General features: G+C 38.4%; 2 protein-coding genes across 2 annotated transcripts in view; one reads left to right on the top strand and one right to left on the bottom strand.

The window, feature by feature from the left end:
* LOC122670984 overlaps positions 1 to 2,676 on the bottom strand; it is a 44,164-nt gene extending 41,488 nt beyond the window's left edge. The window contains exon 1 of the mRNA XM_043868049.1: positions 578 to 2,676. Coding sequence (XP_043723984.1) covers positions 578 to 2,479 — 1,902 coding nt within the window. The 5' untranslated portion in view covers positions 2,480 to 2,676. The remainder of the gene's footprint in view (positions 1 to 577) is intronic.
* Positions 2,677 to 14,607: 11,931 nt separating this feature from the next.
* Positions 14,608 to 19,355, top strand: LOC122671348 (5-methyltetrahydropteroyltriglutamate--homocysteine methyltransferase 2-like). The gene is made up of 13 exons (XM_043868507.1): positions 14,608 to 15,092; positions 15,267 to 15,354; positions 15,460 to 15,587; positions 15,666 to 15,857; positions 15,966 to 16,168; positions 16,631 to 16,794; positions 16,886 to 16,966; positions 17,067 to 17,233; positions 17,914 to 18,019; positions 18,189 to 18,439; positions 18,519 to 18,591; positions 18,743 to 18,871; positions 18,978 to 19,355. Exons 1-13 carry the CDS (start codon positions 14,743 to 14,745, stop codon positions 19,344 to 19,346), a joined length of 2,301 nt encoding a protein of 766 aa, XP_043724442.1. The 5' UTR covers positions 14,608 to 14,742; the 3' UTR covers positions 19,347 to 19,355.
* Positions 19,356 to 19,817: the final 462 nt, after the last annotated feature.

The following is a 19,817-nucleotide window of genomic DNA, read 5'->3' as shown; positions in this document are numbered from 1 at the left end:
ACAACCATGTAAATCCCAGGATCATAGCAGCTTCACTTCTATTGGATGAACCATGAAGAAGCCACCAGCCACCCATATACAATTCTATAATGCAATAAAATGAAAATACTGGTCACCAAATACCAAAAACAAGGGCCATAACATCCATTATGGATGAATTTTGTCCTCAATGCTATATTATAATTTTGTGGATTTTTCTGTTTAAGTTTTTTCTTGGAAGTAATTATTATGATTTTTATTTAAGTGTATGAGAAGTTTCCAAGTCCATGCTAATAAACTACACCATAGACTTAAAATGTGAGGGCTGGCCTTGGTGCAACGGTAAGGTTGCTTCATTGGGACCAAGGGGTCACAAGGTTCGAGTCTGCAAACAACCTCTCTGCGAAAACAGGGGTAAGACTGTGTAGTACATTATGACCCTCCCCAGCCCCGCAGTGGCGGGAGCCTCGTGCACCGGGTAAGCCCATAGACTTAAAATGTGCCACCATAGAGAAATCTAGAGATCTGTTCAATTATAATAATTTCATTACAACGTCATGTATAATTAGACATAACTTCATATGAGTAGTAAACTTACTTCTGTAACAAAACCAGTTGAACCATGCATATGTTGCTTACTGTGGAAATAGGCCTGTAGAGATGGCTGCATTTCATGAGCCGGTTGATGTGCCAAGGGCAAGCTGATCGAAGAATTAGAAGGTATTGCACGCAGTAAAGAAGATGATCCAGTAGGTGAAGTTGAAGGCTGGGAATGTACAGGAGGTGGCCTTGGTGGATCCACTGGAGGAGGTGGTGGAGGCACGGGAGGAAGAGGAGGTTGCTGTCCAAATGTCTGAGAATCCTGCACCAGCATACTGTTCTCAGCGGATATGGGTAAGTAATATCCTCGATTGTTCATTGTGGATGCAGAGAAATTTTCAGTCCCAACTGGCACACGAACATCTGCCAATGGTGGAGGTTTAACTTCAAAGGACTGTCGAGCATCAACCTTCTGGCCATAGGAATGATGATCATGCATGCTTCCAACTGGACGCCGCAATGGATATGGCTGGGGGAGCTGAGCATTCCCTGTCGAGAGATTAGAATCCTGTTCATGGTGCAACATGTTTGAACCGGAAGACATCTGCCAGTCAGATGTGTGATTATAATGGGGTCCCTTTGCAGGCATAAAATCTTCTGACCGAAGATGTTGATCATGTGTATGGTATCTTTCATTAGAACCCACAGGAAAGGGGTATAGCATATCGTCAGAACTATAACGATACACCTCTTCACGGTTAAGGGTTGACGGCTCCTGATTTTGTCTGCCAAGGTCATAGTAGTTAGGAGTGACAGGCGGGACATTACTTGGTCCATAATTCTGCAAGAAACGATTTGCAGAATTTTCCATTTGACCATAATGAGACTGCATCCGTTGTTCATTTTGCATACCATTGAATGCATCCTTCCCACCACTTTCCACGTTTTGGGACAAATCATGGTCAATTTCTGAAATAAAACCATTTCCTTTACTTCGCAACTGTTGTGGCCTGGTGCCTGAGCCATGTTCCTCGCTCGACAGCTCTTTCTTTTCATCGTTATCACGGATGAAATGTCCCGATATATCATATGCACGCTCAGGATGCATAACTAAACCCTTTCTATCAGCAGAAACAAACCCAGAATCGTAAGGATTGTTTGTCCTTGCGTCATTTGGGAACTTAGAATGAATGTCAAAATTAGCATGTGGAACATCAACGCCACTACGGCTACTCTCACGAAGTGAGCTTTCGTATAAATATCCACTTGGTCTGCTAGCAAAATCGGAGCCCGTTTCAAACGACGAATCAAACCCGCTTAACGACGTTGGAACATTGGGTGTAATACCATGATCACGAATTAAACTCAATCTCCGTTCATCCTCTGCCGATGTTCTGGTCAAATTTGAGTAGTAATCATGGCGGTATGGCGGAAGAATTTGCGTAGAAGAACCGTTACCCATCCCATCGACCCTCATCCTCTTATGAATTCTATCCTTCTCAAGGAACTCTCCTCCCATATATACATTGTCACTGTGATCAAAACGCCCATGCTGAAAATCATCTCTAAGATTACCGCCATTGATAGCAGAATCTGTTATCTGTGACGATCGTATAAACGGCCGAACGGAATATCTCTCCAAATCCTGATTCCTATACCAAGATTGAGGACTACCGTATCCATCACTTGGGTTCACGCCAACCGGCCCCGTCGAATTAAGCCGACTGTCCATATGTGACAGAGAACGGTGCATGGGTGGAACCATCCGATTATCCAAGAACGGATCAATAAATGGCCTATGAAACGATTGATCGTTTTCTAACGGGAACCGACGGAAATCATCGCCTCCAAAGCCGTTCCGATCGAATGCAGGAGGTCGGGAACAAAAAGGGTAATGAGAAATAGAACAGGTAGGGCAGATGTTACCTAGCATAGGTCTGAAGCGCCAAGATTGTTCCATCTTTAAGTTGATTCTTAATACCGAAATTCCACCAGAGCTACGCCGACAGAGAAGAAAAGCTCAAAAGATAGATATACTAGGGTTTTATATGGTTCGAAGGTTTTGCACGACAGAGCTACACGCGAAGACGTTCATCTGTTGGATCTTCCCTGTGCTACAGCCCTGTAGTCAATAGAATAATCCATGGATTTGAGATTTAGGGTACACGAAGACGTTCATCTGTTGGATCTTCCCTGTGCTCCAGCCCTGTAGTCAATAGAATAATCTATGGATTTGAGATTTAGGGTTTTGTACCTTACGATCGTTGTAATGTTAATCGTATAGAGTGCATTCATTCAATGTGACTGGGACGTAAAGCTTTCATCTCAACAACCGCATGAAGCCACTGTTGAATGGAATTGCAACCCCTCTCTCGAGTCTCGGCTGAATGAATCCAATAAGAGTTCACCGATTTCGGTGTGGTTATGGTTTCTGTTCACCTTGTAATATATTCAAGGGAAGCAGTTTTCTGTCCTATTTCTCTCCTCCTTAAAATAATGGGGCAGATGTATCTTTTCATATGAGGAGGAAAGAGATAAACTCATGGGAGTGCTGGCGTAAGCCACATTCCCGAACAGAGATCTTTTTCCCTATATTCAATACTACGAATAAATTTTAGGGAAAAAGATCTCTACTTTGTGGTGTTTCCTGCGCCTCTCATAGGGCACCGTGAGATGACACTTGTGCCCCCTGGGTAGATACCTAGGTGTGCTCACCCATTGGGCCAGACGCTTGTGTACAGACCATGCGACCAAGTGGAGATCTCTTGCCCAAATTTTTATGAATTTTGGATTGGTATCGGACTCTGTCCAGTCTTTAAGCTCAGTTTGGTGTCCTAATGGTTTCAGTGCGGTCTAATTTGATTTTAGTGTCACAAAACCAATTCAAAACATGAACCAATAAGCTCATATCGGTTTTGGTTTGATCTCGTCGATTCTGACTACACCCCTAGAACGGTTGTTAATTCACTAACCCTAGCTTTCGAACACCAATAAGCCACTTCCACGTCCATATTAATAAGGGTTTTACTTTTATATATATATATATTATTTTTATTTTTATTTTTTGGGGGGGTGGGAATCGAGAAATAGGAAAAAACTTTGTTAGAAGAAGTCAGCAAAAGAGCAACTCCTGCCAGCAAAAGAATAAAATATTTAAAAAAAAAAAAGAAATCGAAGGGTACGGCCACTGAATTCGAGACAACTGGAATTTGAAAACACCTTTGACTAAAAAATGAACAAAGCTACTAGAAGTAAGAGGAACGTACAAGAGAGATAAACTAAAAAGGTAGAAGAAAACGAAAGAATATCATCTACAGCATGAATTGCCCAATCCAAGGAATCAATTGAGAGTTGTAAAACATAGACAATCGGCTTACATTTTGAACAGTGTACCAAGTGTTGGATATGAAAATGAAGAGCCAAACAAATCCCATCACAAATAACTTCTTCCTCTATTGCTGAAGTTGAGAAAGTAGAGCTAGATGTAACTTGCGTAATAGGAAGAAAAAAAAAGATCCAATGGGCATAAATAAATCACACCCTTACCACCACAGCCAAGGGCAAAGACCAAGCCCCCCCCCCCCCCCAAAAAAAGTCAAAGGGTAGGGCCACTGAATTCGAGACAACTTGAACTTGAAAGCACCTTTGGCTAAAAAATGAACAAACCTACTAGAAGTAAGAGGAACATACAAGAAAGGTAAACTATAAAAGTAGAAGAAAACGAAAGAATATCATCTACAACAATGTGAATCGCCCAATCAAAGGAATCATTTGAGAATCGTAAAACATAGACAATCGGCTTACATTTTGAACAGTGTAACAAGTGTTGGACATGAAAATGAAGAGCCAGACAAATCCCATCACAAACAACTTCAGCCTCTATTGCTGAAGCTGAGAAAGTAGAGCTAGATGTAACTTGCGTAGTAGAAAAAAAAAAAAAAAGATCCAGTGGGAGGTGGGAGTAAATAGATCACACCCTTACCACCACAACCAAGGGCAAAGATCAAGCCCCACAAAATACACAATATCATGAGATGGAGGCAAACCCCCGGTCGATAAGTTTGGCACAACAGACCATTCACCATTGAGAGGGGAAGAAGTTAAGAAAACAATGCCCAAAATGGTGATTTGCAAAAGAAAACGAAAAACAGAGTAGACAAACAACACACAACACCAGGGATTTACGTGGTTCACCCCCAAGATGGGAAACTACGCCACGGTCGAGTAATAAAACAGATTTCACTATCTTTTGAAAATGTTACAAAACCTCTCATGTAACCCTCCCAGAGATAAGAACATTATATAGAGAAGCTCTAACCGGTAACATATGTCCCAAAATATATTGATATGAAGGTCTCAACGAGCCCAACATCCCCTCTTCGATCCGTGAAGAGCTAAGGTGGGAATATCCACTACACAACAACATACAATCAAGAAACATGAAACAAGTCATGAAGATTACATAAACAAATACCAAAGGGCCAACATCTTACCCGACTCAACTTCCAAAGGCATAGAAGGCTACCAAAGTCACTCAATTCGAGGAAGGTTCACACTTTGACATCAATGGTCTCCCAAGTAGTAGTGCTCATCGAGGACTATAAAAGAAGCGGTCCCTCCACATCTTCACCGAATGGGTGATCCCACGTCGAAGATCTGATAATATTGCATAAAATGGCTTCACAACTTCAAGTTTTCCAAAATTCGCCATGCTAAAGACGCTTGTAGACACCTCATTTTCTCACCCCAAAGTAGGCCATGCAATGATGAAATTGAAATGTCCTGAAATAACATGGGACCTATTATTTATAGCTCGATAGATTCCCCAAGTCGCCAACAGCAATCGAAATCCATATATGATCTATGATTTTTCTATAATGTTTAAAAACGTGTTTTAAAAACCATGGAAATGGCTTTTTGTCATGCATAGAAAAGACCTAATCCAAAACCCCAAAGATCGAATTGAGACCCTTTTCAGTTCAGGTTTGGACTTAAACTGAGCCCAGCCCCGAGTGTCAGTCTAAGTTAGCTGAGTGAGCTGACTAAGGCCAGCACCAGAAAAGTTGAGGCTGGCACTATCATGTCTTTGGCCCACGCTTGTCAATCTCTATTGTGTGTTGAACAAAACCCTTACTAACCCTGATTATGGGTATTTCCAAATTTGTGGACTCTTTGAGTTTGTGTTTGCATGGGCTACATCTCGCCTTTGACGACCTTAAAACTCACATAGACTATTCTAGATACCCTAAAGGATGTGATGGAACTTTCCATAAGTGTTGGATTTCATCACAAACCTTGCTTGATGAAGTTTGAATCCATATTTAGCTCAAAATCAATCAATCCCCTTGGAGCCAAGGAGTTCTCGAAAAATTGGGACAGTGAATGCTTGCCATAGATGTGAGTAACATCATAGGCTATAAATAAGAGATCATTCATAAATTTTTTTAAGGACCTTAGCACCTTGGAGTAAGTCTAACAAGCACAAGAGCCAAATCTTAAAGAGAGTTTTTTCTACCAATTGGGACCCTCCCTTCACCACCCCCGTGGGGATGGTCTACAGGGTTCATAACTACTCCTCTTACTACAGGACGCTTGCCTAGCCAACACTTAGATCCGGCTCTACCCAAACATTTCTGGTTTACCCCAACATTACCCACCTGTCCGAATGTTGCTGAGCAGTTTTTGGATATCAAACGGACCTCCCCATAAGGTAATTTTAATGTGGTCGATTTACCCTCTTTTGCAATCAGTTTCGCTACAACACCCACTACTCTAGCTAATTGTCCACCCTTTCCGAGTGTGATTTCTATGTTATGTATGGCCATGCCTAAGGGCATATCGGTTGAAGTAGATTCTTCTTTTTGATCAATCAAAACCCCTTCCCAAACTGTACAAGCTTCTTCCAAAGCATACGGCTTTCTGGATGTATATGATGATATCTAGACAGATGGATCATATATGAATCGTATGATGAAGTACCACATGAGTGGATATATAGGAATCCAAATAAAGTTTTACAGCAGTCCCAAGTTAAACCTCGTTAATCCTGAGCTTGGTCTGCACTAACCCTCTCGACTCTTTCACAAAATTTGAAGACATACGAGTCTTCTTTATCCTTGCTTTGATTTCATTCAATTTCGTTAAATGTAATAAAATATCCCTTTTTTATTGAGGATACATCACTGCTGCCCTATTGCCCTCAATAGGGCAACAACAATGTACCATTTTTCAGAGCATGTCCTTATTAGTTTCTTTTAGATCTTTTTATGTCATTGCTTAGATTTAGATCTTATATTTCAACATGATTTTTCTAGGTTTCTATAAAACCTTTTGCTATTCTTCCTTTAATTTCTTTGTTCAACTGACAGGCTTTTCATTGCATGTTTTTCATTTCAAACCATTGTTTTTATCATTTGATTTGATTGTCTATGTTTTTCAAGGTAGTTCTATCAATGCTTTGTTGAAATATTGTGGTGCTTTCATAGTTTTATTCATTGGTTTTCAATGTAGGGTTTTTCACTCTTTCGTTTTTCATATTTTCTTTTCCCTAGGTCATTCCTATGCCTAGGGGGATTTTCGTCTTTCTGCATATGCATGAATTTCTTAGGTTTAATTTCCATTATTGCGATGTTATTTCTCTCTTTATCATACTTCTCATGTCCAATATGTGTCCTATGACTATTTCTCATGTTTTAGAAGCCTACATGTCATGTTTATATGTATAGTGGTGTTTTTGTAGTTTCCAACATGCTTCTAACTTTAGTATAGGTTTGATGTTTTGCTAGCTTTTAGGGTTTTGTCTATAATTGCTTTACTTTCAGCATACTAATCGTGCAATGCAGTTGGATTGAGGTGAGTCTCCTATTTCCTTCATTTTTAGTTTATGATGTACATTAGCTTAAGGGGGGGCGGGACTTGGTGCAACGGTAAGGTTTCTCCGCTTGTGACCAAGTGGCCACTGGTTTGAGTCTGGAAACAACCTCTCTACGAAAAGTAGGGGCAAGGCTACGTACACTATGACCCTCCCCAAATTACGTAGTGGCGGGAGCCTCGTGCATTGGGTACGCACGCCCTTTGTATATTAGCTTAAGGCTTGTTTGATGTACTTATGGTATAACCGGTGGAATGAGGTGCTTTACAGCTTCCTTAGATCACAACCTGACACAAACCCGACCCTTTGTTGGATCAGTTTTAAGTGGCATCAATGGTTTTTTCTTGTGCGTTCATACATATGTGGGTCCTAGACCTTTCATCTACGTGGTGACTCTTTGTCAATAAGACACCCTTAAACCCCGCTTCGGTTCATAATGACAAATCTCACAATATAGATTCAACTGTGGAAAAACTTTCTTAAACTTCACCAAACCAAAATTAGGTATGCTGGTTTGTATGGTCCTTTGTTTGTTGGACACTATTGTGATGTAGATTGTTTGTACTAACTTGCATCACATACCTGCATACACTATAGCAAGCTACGATGTGTAGTTATAGGACCTAAGGTAAAGACCTGTGGCTCCCCATGGTGAAACCATACACCATAATCTCATACCTTTGGGTATATTAAAGGGATGTCAAATGCATCCCCATACCGCTTGATCACATCATTGTGTAAAGAGGGTGAGATGTATATAAGATGCTCATTCTAAGGGGAAACATGTTTTAAGTTAAACCAATCCCTCACATCATGTAAGGATATAGATCCTGACACATAGGATACAACACGACTAATTGTAATTGATTAATGGACCATTCGTAAGGTATTGGCCCAATTCCATCTATCCATTCAGTTTTACACAAAAGGACTCATAATGAATTAGAACTTGGATAATGTGATTTGGTCTACTACGTGTCAGTCGTAACCCAAGGAAAATGACTGGTTTTAATCAGGATAACAAATTGTCTTCCTTATCTAGGAATGGAATTGGCTCAATACCTTCACTATGGGCTAACTTTATTTGGATATTGTGTGGGCATTTTTCTGATAACATCGTCAAGGGCTAAGTAACCTATGACAAGGTATAGTGAGGACTCCTTCATCTAGGAAATCATAATGCGTTGTAAGAAAGACCTCCCACCTACTATGGGGGCTAGGTCTGACTTCAGACTCGTTCAAAGTACTGCTCTGGCTCCAGTTAAGCCAATCCCACTCCATCTTCTGAAACCAACCATGAGTATCAACGATAATCCTCTTGATCTGGAGCAAACTTGTTCCGACATTGCTGATTTGAAGCATATAGTGGAATGACTGATAATCTAAATAATATGCTGCAAACGGCTCCGAAACAGAGCCAAACTCATAACTTACGGGGTACAAAGCCATATGTAGTCATACCTGAGGAAACATGATCGTCAATTCTAATAATATACCTCCCTTTAGTACTAAGTCATATGAGATTGGAATCGTTAGAGAGAATGTGGAAAGACTTTAACATACTATTAAGATTGGTAAGGGCATGGAAGAGCAAATCATACTTTGAATGATTATGCTTCTTCCCAAAGACTACCCTCTAGAGGGACTCAAATGGAAATTTGAGAGATTCTAATAGAATCGGAGATCCAATGGCTCGTCTGAGGGCGTACATAGGGTAGTTAAGAAGTTAAGGGTTTACTGATGACCAACTACGTTAAGCATTCCAATTTACCTTGATAGGGCTGTCACTCTGTTGGCTTATGTCATTAATTGCCTTTGATCCATGGTATACCTTCATCAAATATGTTATAAGACTTGGATAATGGTTATCACATGAAGAAACATGATCTACACTTCATGGGGTTTTCTTATGATGAATCATGATCCTGGCTTTTGATTAATGATTTGTATTCATCAAACATGATACGAGTCATGGATCATGGATCTAGATTGAAGGAATATAATCTAGACCATTGATCATAGATCTTTTATAATGGATCTTAATTGAAATGTTATTTAGACCATTAATCATTAATAATATCTTATGATAGATCATGATCCAAATCTTTGATAAATGTCGTATCTTCATCAAACATGGTATGGGACTTAGATCATGTATCTCGATTGAAGGAATATGATCTATGGTCTTTGATCTTTTTTTATTTTTTTGGTAAGAATCTATGGTCTTTGATCAAATATCTATCTTCACTGGACATGATCAAATATCTATCTTCACTAGACATGATATGAGACGTGGTTCATGGACTTTACCTAAAAGAAAAAACGACAAAGACCCTTGATTTGAGAACTTTAAAGATGGATCATAATCTAAGCCTTTGATCAACGAGTTATAACAAAAAGTTGACAGCTTGAATGGTTCATAAAAGACATACACGAACCAATTTTCTTTGAAACACATTCGTTGGGGATTAAAACCTTTTGCAAATCAATCGTACAATGGGGTGTTTTGAACCTTAAATTCATTTAAAATACAACATTGTTATACCATAGTCATGACAAATCATCCTTATATTGAATCACACATGGGCTGGTAATTTTAAAGATGACAATGACTTAGCAAACTTATGAAGTTTTGTGATACATTTATGTAATTACGTTTTGATTCGCAAAACAAAAGCCCACCCAAGGTTCAAGAAACTGAAATATTTCGGATTTCACTGAAACCGAGTCGAAAATCCTAAGGTTTCGGCGGATGGTTTCGTTTGACCATTTTGGTGGTCAAATGACCATATTTTGGCCTAAAACTTTTGAGAGACCTTAATTAAGTATTTTTTAACACAATGAAACCTATAAATTGTTAAAAGACACATCAAAATGTGAGTTTGGTTTCGTACCCTAGGTTGGTAATGTATTTCGTATATTTTGGATTTCACTAAAACCTAGTCGAAAATCCTAAGGTTTCGGTGGATGGTTTCGTTTGACCACCTTGATGGTCAACTGATCATATTTTGGTCTAAAACTTCAGAGGTACCTTAATTAAGCATCTTTGAACACAATGAAACCTTTAGATTGTTAAACGACACACTCAAAATGTTAGTTTGGTTTGGTAACTTAGGTTGGTAGTGTTTGTCGTAACTTGCCTATGTATTTCACAAGAATAACAACTGTTACACATAATTTAGTACTATAACATAGAAAAATAAATGAAAACAATTAAAATATATAATTGCAAGAAATAAATGGAGAATAATTATTTAATATTATTAAGGGAGATAGATTTGTACACTAGCATTATTGGCATAAGATATGCTTGAGAGGGAAACATCCCTTTGATGGGTGTCAGAGTGTACAATAGGGGCCCACATGTATTAATAATGAGAGAGGAGAGAGAATGTGTGAGAAGGCATACATACAAGGTGTTGCTATACATCAATTTTTTATAACTAATTCTTCAGTTATTAAATTAAAAAATGTTACAATAGGTCAACATTACAAGTATGTAGTTAGTCAACCCACATCAAAGGTGAAAATCAAAAGAGCCCTAGCCTTCCTCCTAGTCTTCTATTCTGACAATACCACTGTTGAAAAATCGGGTTTCGACTAGGGCGACTCGTCAAAGTCGAGTCAATTTTTTTAAAAAACATAGTCAATGATCATGTAGACTGAACCGGGGGTAAAAAACATCAAGAATATGTCGCAACTAATCTGAGTCAAATGAGATTCGGTCTTTTCATTCGAGTCACAACAAATTCGATGAGTCCGGTCATTTAAAAAAAAACCCATTAAACTATCTACTTGAGTAAAATAGTCAAAACCATTGAGTCCTCTCATTCGATAGTTCGTTGAGGGAAAATGAAATCCTAAGTCCCTTTGCTACTTGTTGATGGCTGACAACCATGAATCTTTGCATTTTGATTATCAAATTATTCCTAAATTATTCTGTTAGAATCTATACTAACAGAATAATACATATCTATTTTTAATCAATCACATTGGACCTCATGAATGACGCCCACCCTTTTTGGGGTGAGGGGGAGGATTCCATCTTTGTTTTCTCGTTGACGAACCACTATACACTTATAAACCAAAAAACAAAAAAAAAAAAACTTGATGAACAATGAATTTGTAACGTATACAATAAAAGCTTCAAGAAATTTATACCAAACCTTTCAACGAAGAACAATAAATTAATTGATATGTTTTTTTTTGTTTTTAATGTTTCATAAAGTAAACTCGCAAGAATCCCAAGCAAGCCCCACAGGGACACCCTTTTTAGCTGACTTCGAAGCATCGAAAAAGCAAATGGCAGAACTCTAGCAGATGATGCAGCGCATGCTTTCCATGCCTCGTGCAACAGCAACAATTCAAGTCCAAGGCGTTCAATCGGCCCCATGGCTTCATCTACTAGTGGTACCATGCCACCTAGCACGTTGCCCCACAATGATCATAATCTTTTTTTCTATATATTTGTTATTGATTCACATATTTATTGTATTTAAAAATTAAAAAATAAGAAAAATATGACTCGCCTTGACTATGTTTGATTGGCTTGAGTCACTAGGTTTTCTGAAAGCCAAATGGAGTAAAAAAACTTGGTTTTCCAACTATGTTTAATACCACATATAGTTCCGAATGGGCTCGAGAGATGAGGAAGATTGCTACTGTCGACAAAATCATTCCTTCGACTTGATCGCAAAAGAATGTCATGTCATGGCATGACAGAATAAATGCTCCTAATCTATCACAACAACCTGATAGGTTTTATCATCAATATACTCTAGATACCCTAACCTCGGATATATATCGTCATGTTGGGAAGATGATGCAAACTTGCTTTTACTCTAGTTGCTTGGTGAGCATCAACCACTAAGTATTAATCTTTTTTTTTTTTTTTCAAAAAAGAAAAAATGTTTGTGTGGGGGAGGCGCACCTTGCACCTCTCTGTCTCTATCCTCCCCTACGTGCAATGACACAAATGCCCAGAGTAGAGACACAGTGGCATAACTCCTCCCCCGAAGAGAACAATTGTCATTTCAAAAACTATTGTAAGAAAATAAAAGTTTTAGTGATAAAATTTAAAAATTATTTTTTAAATTAAAATTAAATACAACTCGTATTTAACATATAAAAAATTGAAGCCTAACAATTACATATTTACCTTATTATTTGTAATTTACTTCATTGAAAAAAAAGGTACACCGCTTCAAATTCACCAAAGATCTTTATCCTCTCTGGTTCCCTGCCCGGTACAATTGATACGGTTCCTCTCATGGGGGCGGAAATGACCACCTTATCCCTTGCCCACCAGGTGGGGTCCACCCCCTCTTATTAGAGGCACTAGGAAACTGTACCGGGAGAGAATCTGAGAGAATAATTTTTCAATTCACCAATGTTTGTTATAGTCTTTTTTTGGTAAATATGTTTATTGTAGTTGACTTATCAAAAAAAGCTTTTACAACATGTTGTCCCACTAAGATTTGCAAGTTGAATGATCCAAAAATATAGGTCAAGTTATGTCACAATGGATTGAAATCTTGCATGCATGCAGGGTCAACTAGGTTTTTAGTTCGGTCGAAACCGAAATATTTTGGTAAATTTTCATTTCCAGCCGGGTCGACACCGAAATGTTTTGGTAAATTCGTTTTGGGTACACCGTTTTCTTGAACAACGGACACCTACCGAAGAGGGAATGCTCTGTACAAAGCCTTCACACTTCTCAGCTCGTGCTACTCGCCTCCATCGATTCTGCAACATTCCTTCGAGCCCTCGCTTAGTTCTTCCAAGGTTATCAGCTTACCTGGAATTTGCGTTATTCATGGTTTGATGTATGCGGTTCTATCGGTTGTTATTGATAAATTTTCATGTTATATCCACTTCAATTTATCTTGTTTAGTTAGTTCAATCGACTGCAGTTGCAGAAAATTCTTCTAGTATCTGTTACATCGAGTTAATTGATTTAGAGTGCTTTTTGTTGGTGCAAAGCTTGTATTTTACCCGTTTCTCTTTTGCAAGTTGTTTTGTATTTTCTGATTCCAAGTGTATTAAGAGTATTTAAGATTTTCGTTTACTTGGTTGATTAATTCTTTTCTCTGATCTTATTTTCGAGTTTAATATTGTTTTTTCTTGCTTTGTTTGTACAGATTCTTTTGGTTCATTGCTGATTTGTCAGTGCACTTCAGTCAAATGTTATGTTTATGGTTGTTATATTCATATTACCACAAAGTTTCACTAATATTGGCTTGGATGAGTGTCTTTTTATGGCTCAAATTCATTGTTAGTGAAATGATAAGGTCTTGCTCTTGTGCTTTAGCTTTTGGCAACATGTGTTATACAAGAATTTTTTTTTGGGTCCAAATAATTTGTTGTTGCATCTTTTGGGGGTGGGGGAGGGGGGGAGGGGGTTCATAGGTCCATTGCAGTGATTTCACTGCATTTAGTTTTCCTACTCTGCAAACCTTATATCTGGAGTTCACCCTTCTCCATTGCTTATTCTCTAGGCATTTCATTTGTTCATTTCTCTTCCTGTTCAAGTATTCATTATAGAATACCTTATTAATCAGCTCATAAAGCAATGATAGATGCAGTCTTAGAATTGTTTTTTTTTTTTTCAATTCTGGAAACAGCCTCTCTGTGAAAACAGGGGTAAGGCTGCGTACATTATGACCCTCCCCAGACCCCGCAGTGGTGGAAGCCTTGTGCACTGGGTACGCCCTTTTAATTTTGAAAATTAAATGCTCACTTGACAGCACTGAGTTTCAAAATGTTTGAGGTCGAAGCATGTGAATTTCAGAATTACTCATTCGGCAAGTGTGTTTGTATGTTAAATAGTGACATCTCTGTATGTTGGATGTGCTTGATCTTTGAGGTGTCAGACATACTTGATTTCTTTTATGTCAGTGAAAACATTAATGAATTATCAATTATTAAGAGAAAATTGGATTTGCAGGAGATTAAGTAAATATCTGAAATGGAAACAGTACTTCATAAAAAGCATCATTTTCAAGACTAAAATAGTTATAGCAGAAGGTGTTAAGTTGAAGGTGTATCACTGCCTATTGTGTGGCACAGTTTCTTAAATCTAGTTTTCACTCATGCTCCTTTTATTGTGCTTACTGCTAGACTAGGATTATTTCAATCCGACACTTTGATTCTCTAATCACAGGAATATTTTCTTTCCCTTTCTTGTTGAGTAGAAGAGTATCTGCATTTCAAATATTTCTCAGTTTCTTTGTAGTTGCTCTTGTATATTCTGAAGATTATTATTATCTCCTTTGCTTTGTTTCACAATGACCTTTTTCTCCTTCTGATATTAGCTTGATTATTGTTTTGCTAGATTTGATAACATCCGAACCATGGCCTCACATGTTGTTGGATATCCTCGCATCGGACCAAAAAGAGAGCTTAAGTTTGCATTGGAATCTTTTTGGGATGGAAAGAATGGTGCCGAAGAATTGCAAAAAGTTGCGAAGCAACTCAGAATTTCCGTATGGAAACAAATGGAGAATGCTGGAATTAAGTTTATTCCTAGCAATACATTCTCATACTATGATCAGGTTTTAGATACCACAGCTATGCTTGGGGCAGTCCCACCAAGATATGGATGGACTGGAGGTGAGATTGGCTTTGATGTCTATTTTTCTATGGCTAGAGGGAACGCCAATGCTCCTGCCATGGAAATGACCAAATGGTTTGACACTAACTAGTAAGTGCGCTATTTGATTTTTATATCTGTAGACTGGCACCATGTTCTTGCTTGATAAAGTTTGCCCTCCACCCTTGTAATATACTTTTAAATCTCATTAATAAGAAATGTATCAAATTAGCTGTTTCCACAAAGTATTAAGACTCAAATGTTGGGGCTTATTTTTTGATACAGCCACTACATAGTGCCTGAACTGGGTCCTGAGTTCAGGTTTTCCTACGCTTCTCATAAGGCAGTGATTGAATACAAGGAGGCAAAGGAGGTATATTATGTAACCATAATATGATTTTTTTTTTTTAATTGTTTGGAGACAATATGTGGCAATTCCCATAAGATCAAATTCTATATTCATGTGGCTGTTTTGCAGCTTGGAATCGAGACAATTCCTGTTTTTCTTGGTCCAATTTCATATTTGTTGTTGTCGAAACCTGCAAAGGGTGTAGAAAAATCTTTTCGTCTTCTTTCATTGGTTGGAAAGATCATTCCCGTCTACCGGTAAGCTGTCAAAAGTGACAGATAACTTGATTCTTGTTTTAAGTATGGCCACCTAAAGCATTCTCCTTGTCATGATAGGGAGGTTTTGGCTGAGCTGAAGGCAAATGGGGCTACCTGGGTGCAATTTGATGAGCCAACCTTTGTACTTGATTTAGACAATCATCAACTAAAAGCATTTACTGATGCATATGAACAGCTGGAGGAGTTTTTATCTGGGTTTCATGTTCTGGTCGAGACCTACTTTGCTGATATACCTGCCAGTGCATACAAGTGTGTTTGACATACTGCCACTATAAATTTTCATTTTTTAGGACTATAGTCCTGTTTATATTGAATTTTATTTTTGTTTCTATCCACTTTCCTATAATTTGGTTGTAGGACCATCACCTCATTAAATGGTGTCTCTGCTATTGGGTTAGATCTAGTTCGAGGAGAAAAAACCCTAGATCTTATCAAAGGTTCAGGTTTTCCTTCTGACAAGTATCTCTTTGCTGGGATTGTCGATGGCCGAAATATTTGGGCCAATGATCTTGAAGCATCTCTAAAGACACTTAAAGCTCTTGAAAGCATCATTGGCAAAGGTACATTGTTCTGGAGTAGTTATTGGGTATTTTTCATTTTTCTTTTTTTAACATTTATGGAATTTGGGAGTTAAACCAAAGTCAAGAAAATTTATTTCACTACCTAGTCCCTGCAACCCATTACAAGGAATGCATATTTGGTATTATTAATCAATAGAACTGAATATGTTTAATGGACTAGAATCTTGTATGGCTTTGAATAGAGCTGATTGGAGAGATAGAATCCATGTAGCCGACCCCATTTAATTGGGATAAGGCTGTGTTGTTGTTTTTATATGAATTAATAATTGCAGTTTGGATCTTAAATCTCCTATGTTTTCATATGTGCTCCTCAATTGCTTTATGCTCATGTTCTCATGTGTCACTTCTATCAATCTTATTTCACTTTGCTAGCCTACAAATCTAGTTTCCTCCTTTTCTATTCATTTGGTTCATAAACTTTGTAAAAATTGTCTACTACAGAAAAACTTGTATTGTCTACTTCTTGTTCCCTTTTGCACACTGCGGTTGATCTAGCAAATGAAACAAAGCTGGATGAAGAGACCAAATCTTGGCTAGCCTTTGCTGCACAGAAAATACTTGAGGTGAATGCCTTGGCTAAGGCATTGACTGGGAAGAAGGATGACGTATGGATAAACTCGGAGATAAAATTCGTGCTTGCAATTATAGACAGTTTAGCCTTTTTTTTTAATCGAGTTTTTAAATTTAATCTTACAGACATTCTTTTCTACAAATGCTATTGCACAAGCTTCGAGGAAATCATCTCCTAGAGTGAATAATGAAGCAGTTAAGAAAGCAGTAAGTATTGGAGTTGCCATCTACCTTCACCTGTTTTTTTCCTCCTTTTATCAATAGGTATTCTTTTATGAATTGGTACTCATGACATCACACAACACAGGCAGCTGCAGTGAGGGGCTCTGATCATCGCCGTGTGACACCGGTGACTGCTAGGCTTGATGCACAACAAAAGGAACTGAATCTCCCAGTTCTTCCTACCACAACTCTTGGATCATACCCCCAAACCATGGATCTTAGGAGGGTTAGGCGGGAATACAAAGCTAACAAGTGAGTCTTACTGATTAACATAACATTTCAACTAATATATGCTATCACTCTGAACTGATATACCATCTTCCTAACTTATTATTTATTCCTAATTGGATTATTTTGCCAATCCATGTTCCAGTTGTTATTTTAGGGTTTAGTTGTACATCTCCATCATTGTTTTGCTTTGCTGAACTCATTTAGAGAAGACTCTTTGTATTGTTACTCAGCTTATTTATCTTAATGTACTAAGAGCACTAGTGCATTTTATGGAGGTCCACAACACATATCATTAGTAATTCAACAAGGAGGGATGATGTAGCTTATCCAGACCACCCACCTCGTGAGGGATAGGTTTGCTGGGTGTTTCACCTAGCAATGAGGTCTAGGTAACCCATGAATCTACCATGTTGCATCATGGTTGGTAGCCTAAATGTGTTCAATGTGTTAGCTATGTCTCCTGATCATGTGTTAACAATTTCAGCCCAGTAGCACTTTACTACTGGTAACGGAAAGCCTCCGTTTGGGCTTTGCATTTCTATCTATTTTCTCCAAAATATAAAATTTAATGGCTGGAGTTTCATTATAAAAAAAAATAAATTATGAAATGGTGGCTAGATAGCTGACATTGCCGGGGAACTAAACATGGCTATCATAAAAGAAGAGAAAAAAAATATTTCCCAACTGTTGTGTCATCACAGAATATCTGAGGGAGAGTATGTGAAGGCCATTAAGGAGGAGATTGCTAAAGTTGTCAAGCTACAAGAGGAGCTGGATATCGATGTTCTTGTACATGGAGAGCCTGAGGTAATTTATCTGGAGTTCTGGAAGAAAATTGAATCTAGAATTTGATTAAGATTACTCCATCTGATGAGAAGTAGCATCATCTTGCCCAATTCCAGGGTACACGGCATTCCTACCTTTGGGTGGATTTACTACTTATTTTATTATTATTTTTTCTTTTGCAATCTTGCAGAGAAATGACATGGTAGAATACTTTGGTGAACAACTAAAGGGATTTGCTTTTACCATTAATGGCTGGGTACAGTCATATGGTTCACGCTGTGTAAAACCACCAATTATTTATGGTGATGTCAGTCGACCTAAGCCAATGACAGTTTTTTGGTCCACAGCTGCTCAGAGCATGACCTCTCGTCCGATGAAGGGTATGCTTACTGGGCCTGTGACAATTCTCAATTGGTCTTTTGTGAGGAATGACCAGCCCAGGTTAGTTTGCTAGTAATATGCAATTGTAATTGTACATGGCTTATATCTTATTTATCTCATTCTGCTATTTTATTATTAGGTTTGAAACTTGCTATCAAATTGCCTTGGCAATAAAAGACGAGGTTGAAGATTTGGAAGCAGCTGGAATTCAAGTGAGATTTCCTTGGGGAAAGAAAAAAGGGTGGGGGGAGGATGGGGGAAAGTAACTGGAAAGTGTTGAATTTTAGTTAGCTTCGGTTGTTGGTACATGTAATAAATGAATATTCCTGTAAACTGATTTTTGATAGTTCTAATGTGTGCCAGGTGATCCAAATTGATGAAGCGGCATTACGTGAAGGTCTACCCCTGCGCAAGTCAGAGCAGGGTTTCTACTTGGATTGGGCTGTCCATTCTTTCAGGATCACCAACTGTGGTGTAAAGGACACGACACAGGTTTGGTCTTAAAAGCTATTGATTTATTTCTTGTTACTTGCAACTTAATGGTGCATATAACAGCTCAATCTGAATTTACAACAATTGTTTCAAATGTGATGAGCAGATCCACACACACATGTGCTATTCAAATTTTAATGATATCATCCATTCTATCATCGACATGGACGCTGATGTGATCTCAATTGAAAATTCAAGATCCAATGAAAAGGTCCTTTCAGTTTTCCATGAAGGAGTAAAATATGGTGCAGGAATTGGGCCTGGGATTTATGATATTCACTCCCCGAGGATTCCTACTGTGGAAGAGATTGCTGACCGTATCAATAAGATGTTGGCTGTCCTTAAGATGAATGTTCTTTGGGTGAATCCAGATTGTGGCTTGAAGACCAGAAAATATACTGAAGTTAAACCAGCCTTGACCAACATGGTTGCTGCAGTGAAACTGCTCCGAACCCAGCTGGCAAGTGTGAATTGAGATCAAATTCTTTTGGTAATTTGGTAGTGTTTCAGTCAACTTTGCCTTTCTTCTAATTTATTTCATTAAGACATGCGCAATGAGAATGATCATTTCTTATTTTCTGTATGAATATTGAGTAAAGTGTTTACTTCACTGAAAGGGGTCTTCTTTGGATGGTTGAGTCTGCTGTGTACTAATAGTTCATCAAACAAGCGGATTGATAACTGGCAGAATGGTTTAGCATCAAACAACAGAAATCCAGTGCCTGTCAGCGGCCCCAAAGTTTTCTTTCAGATCAGTGCGGGGTTTCAAGGATAAGATTAGGATCAGTCAAATCATCCGATTTGGATCGGAATTGGCCGAGTCCACTACCAATTCCATTTGATCCGATCAATCTATGCTGGATTTCTATGGTTCAGGCCGGTTCCAGCCGATTCCAACTAATTTTGAGTTTAGTAACCTTGGTTCAGTGGGATATACGCTCCAAAC

Source organism: Telopea speciosissima, chromosome 8 (assembly GCF_018873765.1).
Source record: "Telopea speciosissima isolate NSW1024214 ecotype Mountain lineage chromosome 8, Tspe_v1, whole genome shotgun sequence".
Classification (NCBI taxonomy): domain Eukaryota; kingdom Viridiplantae; phylum Streptophyta; class Magnoliopsida; order Proteales; family Proteaceae; genus Telopea; species Telopea speciosissima.
The sequence above is the reverse complement of the archived record's forward strand: the minus strand, read 5'-3'. Positions and strand labels throughout refer to the sequence as shown.

Coding starts and splice junctions, on each gene's coding strand:
- LOC122671348 (XM_043868507.1), top strand. CDS start 14,743: ATGGCCTCACATGTTGTTGGATATCCTCGCATCGGACCAAAAAGAGAG. Junction 15,093..15,266: donor AAATGGTTTGACACTAACTA/GTAAGTGCGCTA, acceptor TTTTTGATACAG/CCACTACATAGTGCCTGAAC. Junction 15,588..15,665: donor AAGATCATTCCCGTCTACCG/GTAAGCTGTCAA, acceptor TTGTCATGATAG/GGAGGTTTTGGCTGAGCTGA.